The following is an 11,427-nucleotide window of genomic DNA, read 5'->3' as shown; positions in this document are numbered from 1 at the left end:
TGATCAGGGAAGTACCAAGGGGGCCAGGTTCTTCTCACGCCTCTCCTCATCCTGCCTTTCCAGCTCTAGGTAGGGATGAGAGTAAAGGGCAGACAAGGCCAGTGAAAGAGGAATGGGTTGGAGCAGCAGAAAAGAGGGTTTTAGTCAGCTTGAAACCTCTCCCATTTACCTGCTACTCAGAGGTATGGAGAAGGAAGGCAGGATGCTCTAGTGGAATTGGGGAAGGGAGTTAGGGGAGTTGGTGAAGGGGCCCGTGGGGGAGTCCGTGCCTTTGGTCAGTTCCAAGAAAGCAGGACAATGCGCCTCAGCACCTTGTCTGGGGCCGATAGGATCCAGGAGCGCCCCGAGAGTTGACAACGGAGAAGGCAGTGGGGGTAAAGGGGTAAAGGGCTGGACACAAGGGGGCTCACAGAAGTAGTTTGCCATTTCTGTGGATTTTCAGGATACGGCCGAGTCTCTGCTTTGCTGTGGCCAGGCCCTTTTTAGGACGCTTTCCTGTGGGGAAAGAGAGAGGTAAGCAAAAGCTATGGCAAGGGCTCTAGCAGCAACTCCAGCACCAACTGTCCTTGGGCCACCTCCCTCCTCTTTCCTCTACCTGCAAAGTCTCCCCCTCCTTATGCCTGGCTCCAGGCCCATCTTAGGCAAGAAGCCCTCCTTAACTACTTCCATCCAACACCACATGCCTTGGCTCTTCCTCCTGTGACCTCCAGCAGCAGCTACAAACTCCCTGGTTAGTCTGTCTGGTTTCTTTTTCCCATTGATTTCTTTGGTCTCAATCATTTTCCTTCCTAAATTCTGCAGGGAAGTGATTGTGCTTCCCTGTCCTCTTATCCTGCCCACCAGGACTGGAAAAGTGCCTGATTAGTGATTACAGCTCAGTGTCCCTGAAGTTGTCATCCTCAGGGCCTTGTTTCATTAGAAAACCCCAACCTCATCACCCCAGTGCCACACCAACCTCACCACCCTTGAGCAGTGTACTCTAGGGACTGGGCTTTGAGGGCCAACGAGAGGAAAAGGACTTGAGTCCTCCCCTCTTGCCTCTTCCTCTCTTCCCACATCAAATCACCTCCTATGTTCCATGTGACCTCCTCCATTTTTGATAATTTATCCCCTCCTTCTCCACTCCCTCTGCTAGACCCCCAGCCTCTCTTCACTGTAGCCTGGGCCTGTGTATGCGCCTCCTCCCTAGACTTCCCACCTTCAGCATACCCTCCACTCTGGCCACCAGAAGGATCTTTCTAAACCCACATCTGAGCTTGTCTGTACTTAACACCAGTTAATGTCTCTTCACGGCCTATGAGATTAAGTCCAAGCACCTTAGGTTGGCCATCACTATCCCTCCCAGGTGTTCTTATCTACCAGAGTGCTTCAAGTTTAGAGCGAGTGGCCCTAAGATCCTTCTCAGTTTTACAACCATATGGCAGTTGTACCTTGCCCTGCTTGATTGCTCTGGGAGCCAAGTGAAGGGCGCCGCTGGGTCAAGAAGACACCAGGGGCCATGGGTGTGGTGCTGCGGTTTGCCTGGGCCATGCCAAAGGCGTTGGGACGAGCAGTATACTCGTGGTCAGCAAGACTTCCTGAGAGGGTCTCTTGTTTAGGTTCAGGAGGAGGCAGGGGGGAGGAGGAGGCAAGAAGCTGGGGTGTAGTGCCCAGTGTTGAGGCTGGTGCTGCCATGCTGAGATTGGACTCTTGAGGGCGAGGCTGTTCTACCTCCTTCAACAAAGCCTTCTTCTTGATATATTTCTTCTTTTGGGCCTTCTGCAGCTCCTGAAACACAAGCCAAGTGGGAGGGGAGAATTCAGGAGCAGAGAAAAGAGAATTTCCCAGATAGGAAACTAGACGATGATCAATGTGATTCTGCAACCCGCCCCGACCCCAAGTCTAGCCTGGATGTATGTACACACAATACAGGCCTTTCAGTACCTGAAGTCACCTCTTTGGTACCATCCATCCTTAAGTTATCACTGCCACTAATCAGTACAGTGGCAACAGAAGGATAAATGAGTTCAGAGACTTGGGTTTTGGTCCTAGCACTGCCACTTATGAGGTGGACCATGGACACTTCTAATAATAATAGCTAAATTTATGCCAGCAGCTGAGGCACTTTATATACTTTATCTCATTTAATCCTCAGGGCAGCCTGAGAAGGAAAATCCTTCTGTTTACAGATCAGAAAACTGAGGTGCAGGGATATTAAGTAACTTGAGCCCAAAGCCTCACAGTTGAGGAATTGTTGGGTCCAGGATTCAACCAGATCTATCTGAACACCCACCCTGCAAACTTCTCAAAATGGGACATCTGAGAGTGAAAGAGTAGAAGCTTTGGAATGAGATAAACTTGAGTTCAAATCTAGGCTTGTGTTCCCTAGGTAGGATAACCTTGGTTAAGTTACTAACCTTTCTGAATCTCAATTGCTTCATCTGTAAAATGGGCAAAATATTATCTGTTTTTCAGGGTTGTTAGAAAGATTAAATAATGGTGTAAAAACACATAGCACATAGTTGGTACTCAACAAGTGGTAAACTATTATTCTATCTTCATCTCTTACAGTGGTTTCTCTTTCTCGTGCTGGTCTTTTTCTTTTAATAGAGGACTTGACAATCCTCCAGGTCACTGGGTCTTAAAGCCTCAATTTTGGATGGAAGGAATGAATAAAGAGTGTGTCACTTCTCCCAGTATCTTGGATTTCCATCCATCCATTGCTCTGTGAATCTACTATCCACTGTGTAGTGGGTACCTGTATAGTGGGCACCTGGAGCCCTGAGAACCTGGAAAGGTGGTGCTGAGAGCATGTGAACGACTTCACCTTCTGAAATACTACACAGCCACACAGACCAACTCAGTGATTACATTTCGTTGCCTTTCCTTGGCAACACGGGCCTACTCCTGACTTCGGAGGATCTGACAGGCTGTGGCTACCATAGGAATTTCTGGGGGACAAGAATAATAATATTAGTAATACATGCCAGGCACTGTTCTACAATTGAACTCATTTAATACTCATAAGAAGTATGAGATGTAAGAATTATAATCCCATTTTTAGGAGAAGAAACTGCGGCACAGAGTGGTTAAGTCGTTTTCCCAAGGTTACAGGACCAATAAGTGGCCAAGCTGGGATTCAGACAAGCCATCTGGCTTCAGAATCTCTTTTCTCAGCCACACTGCTATTCCACCCATACCAGAAACTGCATTTCTGTCCCCATTTCTCTCATCCAAATCTAGAAATTCTCTCTTCACACCTAGATCATATGGCCTAAATTTTTCTACCTTTGTTGCCAATCTCCTTCTCATATAATTCATCCAGATTCCTCCACAGAAGACTGTCTTATGACAGGGCCACTTTCACCTTGCCAATTCCCTTGCTCAAAAAGCTGTTAGCAGGCCCCCACCCAAGTGCAAACTCCCTGGCCTGACATTCATGGTCTTCCACAGTCTGGCCACTTACACTTAGCCAACTCAAAATGATAATGATGAAAAGCTAACATGTTTATAGTACTTACTCTGTGGCAAGTGCCATTCTCAGAGCTTTTACATATATTACCTCATCTCATCCTCAAAGTCTATGAGGAAACCGAGGCACAGAGAAATTAAGTAACTTACTCAAGTGGTAGAGTGAGGATTCGAACTCAGGCAGGCTGGCTCCAGAATCCATTTTTTAACCTCTATTTATCTCATCCCAACATGAAGCCTCCAATCCAGAAAGATTTGCTCATTCATATATTCATTCACACACCCAACACTGACAAAACACATACTTAGCATAGTGGACATACGAAGTTAAATTAGATATAGCCCCACCTTTGAGACACTTATAGCTTAATAAGGGACACAGAGAAGTACACTTATGATTATAAGTACCATGAGAGAATGCCATGGAAGCACAGGAGGCCACTGAAATAAACTGGTGGTAAATGGTGTGAAGGGGTGTTAGGTAAGGCATCAGAGTGGGCCTGATTCCCAATGGGCAGACAGAACAGCTTGTACAAAGGCACAAAGGCATGAGACAGTCTGATACACTGAGTGAACTACAAGTACCATAGCGCAATAGTATGGCGGGTGTAAAGGGCATGCATTAGGGCCTGACAGGAGGTCAGGGAGGAGAGGTGATCAGAGACTAAATCAAGAGTGCCTTGTGGGCTGTACCAAGGAGTTGCCCTCTCCTGGAATATCTCCCTGTCCCCTCTAAAAGCTTAGCCTGCAAAACCCCTCCCCAATTTCAAAACCTCTTCTTTGAGGTCATCCCTGATCAACCCAAACAGAAGTGAGCTCCTTAGAAGGCACTAAGAGTAGTTTTCACAACTTCAATTAATTTTTCTGTTTATTTAAAGCAGTAGAATCCTTTTTCTTCAAATTACATCTTACATGGCACTAGGATATATATAACAGGGAGAAGTTCTGGTCAAAGGGCCACCTGGCCTGCTTGGTCTCTACTGGCTTCCAACAATAGCCTCTGAGACATTTCTAAGCAACACCAGAGCTCCATAGAACATCATATATTAAAAACATCATTCTATTAAATTTTATTTAAATAGGATGTAATTACTGAATTATATAAACATTTAACTATTTCGTTTTATTTAATAGCAAATAATATGAAATTCAAAGTTAGATGATATGAGTTTAAATCTTGTCTCTTCCATTTACTGGCTGTATTATCCTGGACTAGTCACTTAAAGAGAGCCTCATTTTCTTGACCTGTAAAATGATAAAATATCACCCATTGAACAGGGCTATTGGGCAGATTACATGAGACATTGTACATGGAAGTACCTAACATAAAGCAGATACTCAATAAATGCTCTAAGCTATAGGATGTGGCATAAACAGCTAAGGGGATGTTGATAAGGAAAGAAATAGAAGATTCACCTCCAAGTGCTCCCAGGGTTGCTAACCACATTACACACATTAAAGAATTTTGCAAACTGTAACATGCTAGGTCAACTTGATTCTAGTGAAGTGACCCTTTAGGACAAAAATTAGTAGGTGAAGTTTTCTTGGGAAGCAGGGGGTGAAGATCAAGGCAATAGTATTTAGTATAGAGGATAAGAAAAGCCTCTCCCCAAAAAACCAAATTCTGATACTGGTGGGTGGCTGAGAAATTGAGTGTACTCAACTGAGTCACCTCTTCAGGGCTTCATCTGAAGGCAAATGCTCTCACCGAAGGACAGACCTGGTCCTTCCCATCTGAGAGGTTTGTATACACCCAGAAAGGCAAGTGATATCAGCAAGGGCTTTTCTCTGGCCCCCTATTTTCTTTCACCCTAAATCATGTCAACTGTGTGACCTGGGAAGTAGCTTGTCACTGAGTTGGGATGTGAAGGATATAGGGAGAGGGCTGGGATACTGCCATTGATAAAGATCACTCCCCAGTGAAACAACAGTGGGCTTCTATTAGCCTGAAGATCTGAGTTTTGAGGCTCTAAGCCAAACTGGGATCAGTAGCAGAGCCATTGCCTAGGTGTCATCACCTACCTGCTGGGCCAGCTTTGCAGCTGCTGCTGCCAAGCCAGTCTCAATGGAAGCTACCCGGGTCCCCTCACGCACAGGACGGTCCTGCTTTGGTAGAGTTGGGGTCACACGGGCTGCAGAGGAAACAGGATGAAGACATTATCTGAATGCCAAACATGTTCCCTACCTCTGAGCCCCCTCAAAGGTGGTCTCATTGGTCTTCCCGCTTCTAGCTTTTTCACAAAGCCAGATTTTGCTTCCTGTCAGGTAAAAAGCTAATTCACAAATGTCCAAAGTACACAAAACACACACTGATTAAAAGATAAAAGTTAACTTCTCTGAATTGGCATTTAAGGTTATCCATGTTCTGCTCTTGGCCTACCTACCTCCCAGCCTTATTTCCACACCCATATTCTCAGCTTCTCCAGACAGAATGGCTTCCTTATTACACCCCCAGAATATGTGCAGCTCATCTTCTCTCCGTGTGTCCCTTCATCCTCACCACCTACACTGCCTGGAGTACCTTCTTCCCTTTTGTCCATCTCTTTAAAACCTGTCCATCGTTCAAAAGTAAGCTGAAATCAACCTTCTATGCGAAACCTCTGGGACCTCTCTGGCTCACATTGACCTCTCCCTCTCCTGAACTTATGATATGTACAAGTCACTTGATACATAACACATACCATCTTGTCTCATTCCCTAATGTTGATGTGTATTATTCTGTCTACCAACCAGGCTATGAGCTCCTGAAGAAGATCGTCTTCTTGTATAACCCTTTTATAATGCCTTAACAATCTTGAATCAAAAAATAGTTACTGGGGCCGGCCCCATGGTATAGTGGTTAAGTGCGCATGCTCCGCTGCTGGGGGCCCAGGTTCAGATCCCAGGCACGCGCGGACGCACCGCTTGTCAGGCCATGCTGTGGCGGCGTCCCACATAAAGTGGAGGAAGATAGGCACGCGTGTTAGCTCAGGGCCAGTCTTCCTCAGCAAAAAGAGGAGGATTGGCATGGATGTTAGCTCAGGGCTGATCTTCCTCACAAAAAAAACCAGTAGTTACTCATCCCACATTTTACATAGGAAGTGTATTTCAGGATAACCAAACAGTCCTGGATGATGAGGGAAAGCTCTGCTTTACAGAAGAATGCCAGCTAATAAATGTAGAAGGAATGACAGAAGTAGAAAATCACAGATTTGCAAGCCCTAATGAAACAACTGATTCCAGGGAATTGGATATTCACACAGTACCAAAGTATTACCTCACAGATTACTTGCTAGTCTCAAGAAGAAAAAATTAACTTTACAATGGTGAGATCAGGAGATCACTCCCTTAACTAAGTATTAACCTTATGTCACTAACAATGAGACAGCCGACTTCATGCGCCTCCTGATCCAACGCAATAGGAAATTCACAGCGTCACTTGGGAAGTAGTTTTGCCAAAGATGTAAAATCAAGTAAGTGGTTCATATTACTTCCAGTTTTTAGGAAACACAGAGATAAAAGAACAAGTTAAATGACACCGTGAGAAAACAATCAGACATTCTACAAGATAACTAGCCTGGTTTCATTAAAAAGACAATGTCACAAACACTGCATGATTTCACTCATATGTGGAAGATAAACTAACACATGGACAGAGAGAACAGTTTGGTGGTTACCAGGGGAAAGCGGGGTTGGGGAGTGGGCACAAGGGGTGAACAGACTCATCTATATGGTAACTAACAAAGAATAATGTACAACTAAAAGTTCACAATGTTATAAACTATTATGACATGAATAAAAAATAAAAAGAAAACAATGTCACAAGGAAGCAAACAAACAAATCTAGAAGGTAAGATTGCTACAGGACAATTATACTAGTTTTTACAACAAATCAATAGCAAAAACCAAAAAAGGGAGTACTCCTTCAGATTAAGAGACACTCAAAAGGCATGACAGCCTAATGCCATATGGACCCTGTTTAGATTCTGATTTAAACAAACCCACTGCAAAAATACCTTTTTTTGGTTAGACAATTGAGGAAATTTGATTATGGACTTAGTATTAGATAACATCAAGCAATTATCAAATTATTACTAATTTTGTTATAACAAGATTGTGGTTATGTGAGAAAATGCCCATAATTTTTAGAGATGCATACTGAAGTACATGTGGAAGGAGTGATGCAATATCTGGAATTTGCTTTAAAGCACAGACAATTTTGAAAAGAAGATAGTCACAGACAAAACAAATATGACAAAATCTTGATAAATGTTGATTCTCAGTGGTGTGTGTATGGGAATTCATTGCACTATTCTCTCTATTTTCAATAACAGAAAAAAGTCAATGTCACAGAATAAAAAGAGGTGGTGGTGATACTGATCTAGATTTAAAGATTCCTTGGTTGGTTAGCTATTGTTATTATTATAAAGGAGACTTTCCGTATAAGCAGTATGCAGATTCTAGAACAGACAATTCAGGATGCTGAAGTCCTTTCTTTAAAGGTGATATTTGTTTAAAAAATGATCGGAAGCAAATCTAGCAAAAATGTTAATGCACAATTTTTGGTCATGGACTCTTAGATATATTTCATATTTCCTCTATAGTTTTGTATGCGTGGTGGTCCTAAATTCTTTGACACTTTTCCTTTTGATAGGTGGGGTCTATGTTCCCTCACATTGAATCTGAACAGGCTCATCTGCAGCGTATAGAATGTGGTGGAAGTGATACTGCATGACTTCTGAGGCTAGGTCAGAAAAGGCAATTTCAGTTTCCACATTGCTTACTGGAACACTTACACTTAGAGAGCCCTGAGCAGCTATGTAAGAAGTTTGATTGCTTTGAGGCCACCAGACAGTGAGGAAGCTAGTCACGTAGAAAGGCCACATGTTGGCACTCTGCTTGGCACTTCTAATCTTTTAGTCCTCCCAGCCCGGGCACCAGGCATGTGAGTTAATGAGACGTCAAATTATTCAAACTCTTGGCCATCAAGCGAACCCCAGCCTTCACATTTTCCCAGCTGAGGGCCCAGATATCATGGAGTAGAGATAAGCTGTCTTCACTGTGCCCTTCCCAAATTCCTCACTTCATAATAAATGATCAAGTTGTTGTTTTAAGCTGAAAAAAAAAAACCCTCCTCGATTGGACCTGGGTTTTGGAAAAAAACACTATAAAAGACATTTTGGGGAGACAGTTGAGAAAATCTGGTAATGGACTGGGTATTAGAAGATCTTAGGGAATTATTAAGTGTTAAGTATAATAAAGGTATGTGTTTGCATAGCAGGATGTCCTTATTCTTAGGAGATACAGAAGTATTAAGGGGTAAAATATAAATGTTATGACAGCTGCACATTACTTTGAAGTGGCTCAACAAAAACTATAGATAGACAGATATAGATAAATGGATGAAGCAAATACAGCAAAGTATTACAATGATAGGATCTAGACATTGAGAATATGGGTGTTAGTGTACTATCTTTCTACGTTTATGTATGTCTGAAAATTGTCATAATAAACAATTTTAAATAATGAATGAGACTAAGATATTAGAGTAACCAGGATGAAATGTATAGTTCTTGAATAGATCCTGGTTTGAATAAGCAAATTATAAAAGATATTTTTGGTACAGTTGGGGGTAATTTGACTAAGGATTTGGTATTAAATGATATTAGGAAATAAATGCTACTTTACTTAGGTGTCATATAATGGTACTCTGGTTATGGAAGAAAATGTTATTTTCATAGACGTGCATACTGAACTATTTAGTATGTCATGATGGATGACATCAGCAAAAATGGCAAAGTTAAGGGCCTCCAAAAATTCACTCCTGAATTAAAATAATGAAAAATCAGGCAAAAACTGTCAGAATAAACTTTTTCAGAACTCTGGAAATTAACCAAAAAGGCTTACAGCAACCTAGAGAGCATTTATTTAAGAAAAAGAGCTGAATCTCAGTAACAGCAGTGAGCTGTGTGGTATTTTAACTTGCCCTAGACCCATCCCCCTCTCCCCAACTTAGCAGGAGCCTTGAAAAATAACAGCCCACATTGCCAGTCATGTAGGGAGTGGAAAGGAGCTAGAGCTTTCTTTCAAAGCCTAGAGAATCTAAAAGCTTCTCCCCATGGGGATTTATCAAAAATATTTAAAGGTAAGTGCTTAATGTCATAGCTGCTTAAGGTGATGGACAACAGTTGTGGCAAACAATAGACTACCCAAAAACATGAAAGGAAAAGCTGAGGAATGAGATATCCATTGGGGATTAGAAAAGCTCTTACATATTTCTAGGACTCTAGAAGGCCATATAGATGCAGAGGGGCTGTGTGCATGATCAGTAAAGATTTCAGAAAGCCCTAAGCACTCAAGAATTGGAAGTCCTAGCTAGAGCAATTAGGTAAAAAAAAGAAATAAAGGTTATCCAAATTGGAAAGGAAGAAGTAAAACTGTCACTATTTGAGGGGGGCTGATTTTATATGTAGAAAATCCTAAAGAATCCACCAAAAAACTACTAGAAAAAATAAACAAATACAGTAAAGTGGCAGAGTAAAAAATCAACATAAAAAATCAGTTGCATTTCTATACACTAATAACGAACTAGCAGAAAGAGAAATCAAGAACACAATCCATTTACAATCACAACAAAAAGAACAAAATACCTAGGAATAAATTTAACCAAAGAGGTGAAAGATGTGTAGGCTGAAAACTATAAGATATTATTGCAAGAAATTGAAGAAGACACAAAGAAATAGAAAGATATTCCATGCTCATGGATTGGAAAAATAACATAGTTAAAATTTCCATATTACCTATGGACATCTTATGTCCATGTAGATTCAATGCAATCCTTATCAGAAACCCAATGACATTTTTCACAGAAAGAAAACAAAGAATCCTAAAATTTATATGGAACAACAAAAGACTCCAAATAGCCAAAGCAATCCTGAGAAAAAAGAACAAAGGGGGAAGCATCAATTCCCTGATTTCAAAGTATACTACAACGCTATAGTAAACAAAACAGCATGGTATCAGCAGAAAAAGAGATGCACAGTTCAATGGAACAGAACCAAGGGCCCAGAAATAAACCCACCCACATTTACGACAGCTAATTTTCGAAAAGGAGCCAAGAACATACAATGGAGAAAGTCTCTTCAATAAATGGTGTTGGGAAAACTGGACAGTCACATCCAAAAGAATGAAAGTAGACCACTTTCTTACACCATACACAAAAATTAACTCAAAATGGAATAAAGACTTGAATGTAAGACCTGAAACCATAAAACTCCTAGAAGAAAACATAGGGAGTACACTCTTTGACATTGATCTTAGCAGTATCTTTTTGGGTATGTCACCTCAGTCAAGGGAAAAAAAAAAAAAACAAATGGGACTACATCAAACTAAAAAGCTTCTGCACAGCAAAGGAAACCATCAACAAAACGAAAAGACAAACCACCCACTGGCAGAAGATATTCGCAAATCATATATCTGATAAAGGGTTACACTAAAAACTATAATATACAAAGAACTAATAAAACTCAACAACCAAGAAACCCAATTACAAAATGGGCAGAGGAACTGAACAGACATTTTTCCAAAGAAGATATACAGATGGCCAACAGGCACATGAAAAGATGTTCAACGTGACTAATTATTAGGGAAATGCTAATCAAAACCACAATGAGATATTCACCTGATACCCAACAGAATGGCTATTATTAAAAGGACAAGAAATAACAAGTGTTAGAGAGGATGTGGAGAAAAGGGAACACTCATACACTGCTGCTGGGAATGTGAATTGGTGCAGCCACTACAGAAAACAGTATGGAGACTCCTCAAAAAATTAAGAATAGAACTACCACATGACCCAGCTATTCCACTTCTGGGTATTTACCCAAAGAACATGAAAACACTAATTTGAAAAGATATATGCACCCCTAAGTTCATTGCAGCATTATATGCAATAGCCAAGACTTCGAAACAACCTAAGTGCCCACTGACGGATGAATG

The 11,427-nt window shown here is 41.6% G+C and overlaps 1 protein-coding gene across 5 annotated transcripts in view; it reads right to left on the bottom strand.

Moving 5' to 3' along the window:
- Positions 1-375: 375 nt before the first annotated feature.
- Positions 376-11,427, bottom strand: part of PHF8 (PHD finger protein 8) — a 103,120-nt gene continuing 92,068 nt past the window's right edge. For all 5 annotated transcript variants that reach the window (XM_058535922.1, XM_058535921.1, XM_058535920.1 and 2 more), the window contains 3 exons: positions 5,473-5,582; positions 1,431-1,767; positions 376-495 (listed from right to left, as the gene is read on the bottom strand). In XM_058535922.1, the coding sequence (XP_058391905.1) occupies positions 407-495; positions 1,431-1,767; positions 5,473-5,582 (536 nt within the window). In that variant the 3' untranslated portion in view covers positions 376-406. The remainder of the gene's footprint in view (positions 496-1,430; positions 1,768-5,472; positions 5,583-11,427) is intronic.

Source organism: Diceros bicornis, chromosome X (genome assembly GCF_020826845.1).
Source record: "Diceros bicornis minor isolate mBicDic1 chromosome X, mDicBic1.mat.cur, whole genome shotgun sequence".
Taxonomy (NCBI): domain Eukaryota; kingdom Metazoa; phylum Chordata; class Mammalia; order Perissodactyla; family Rhinocerotidae; genus Diceros; species Diceros bicornis.
The sequence above is the reverse complement of the archived record's forward strand: the minus strand, read 5'-3'. Positions and strand labels throughout refer to the sequence as shown.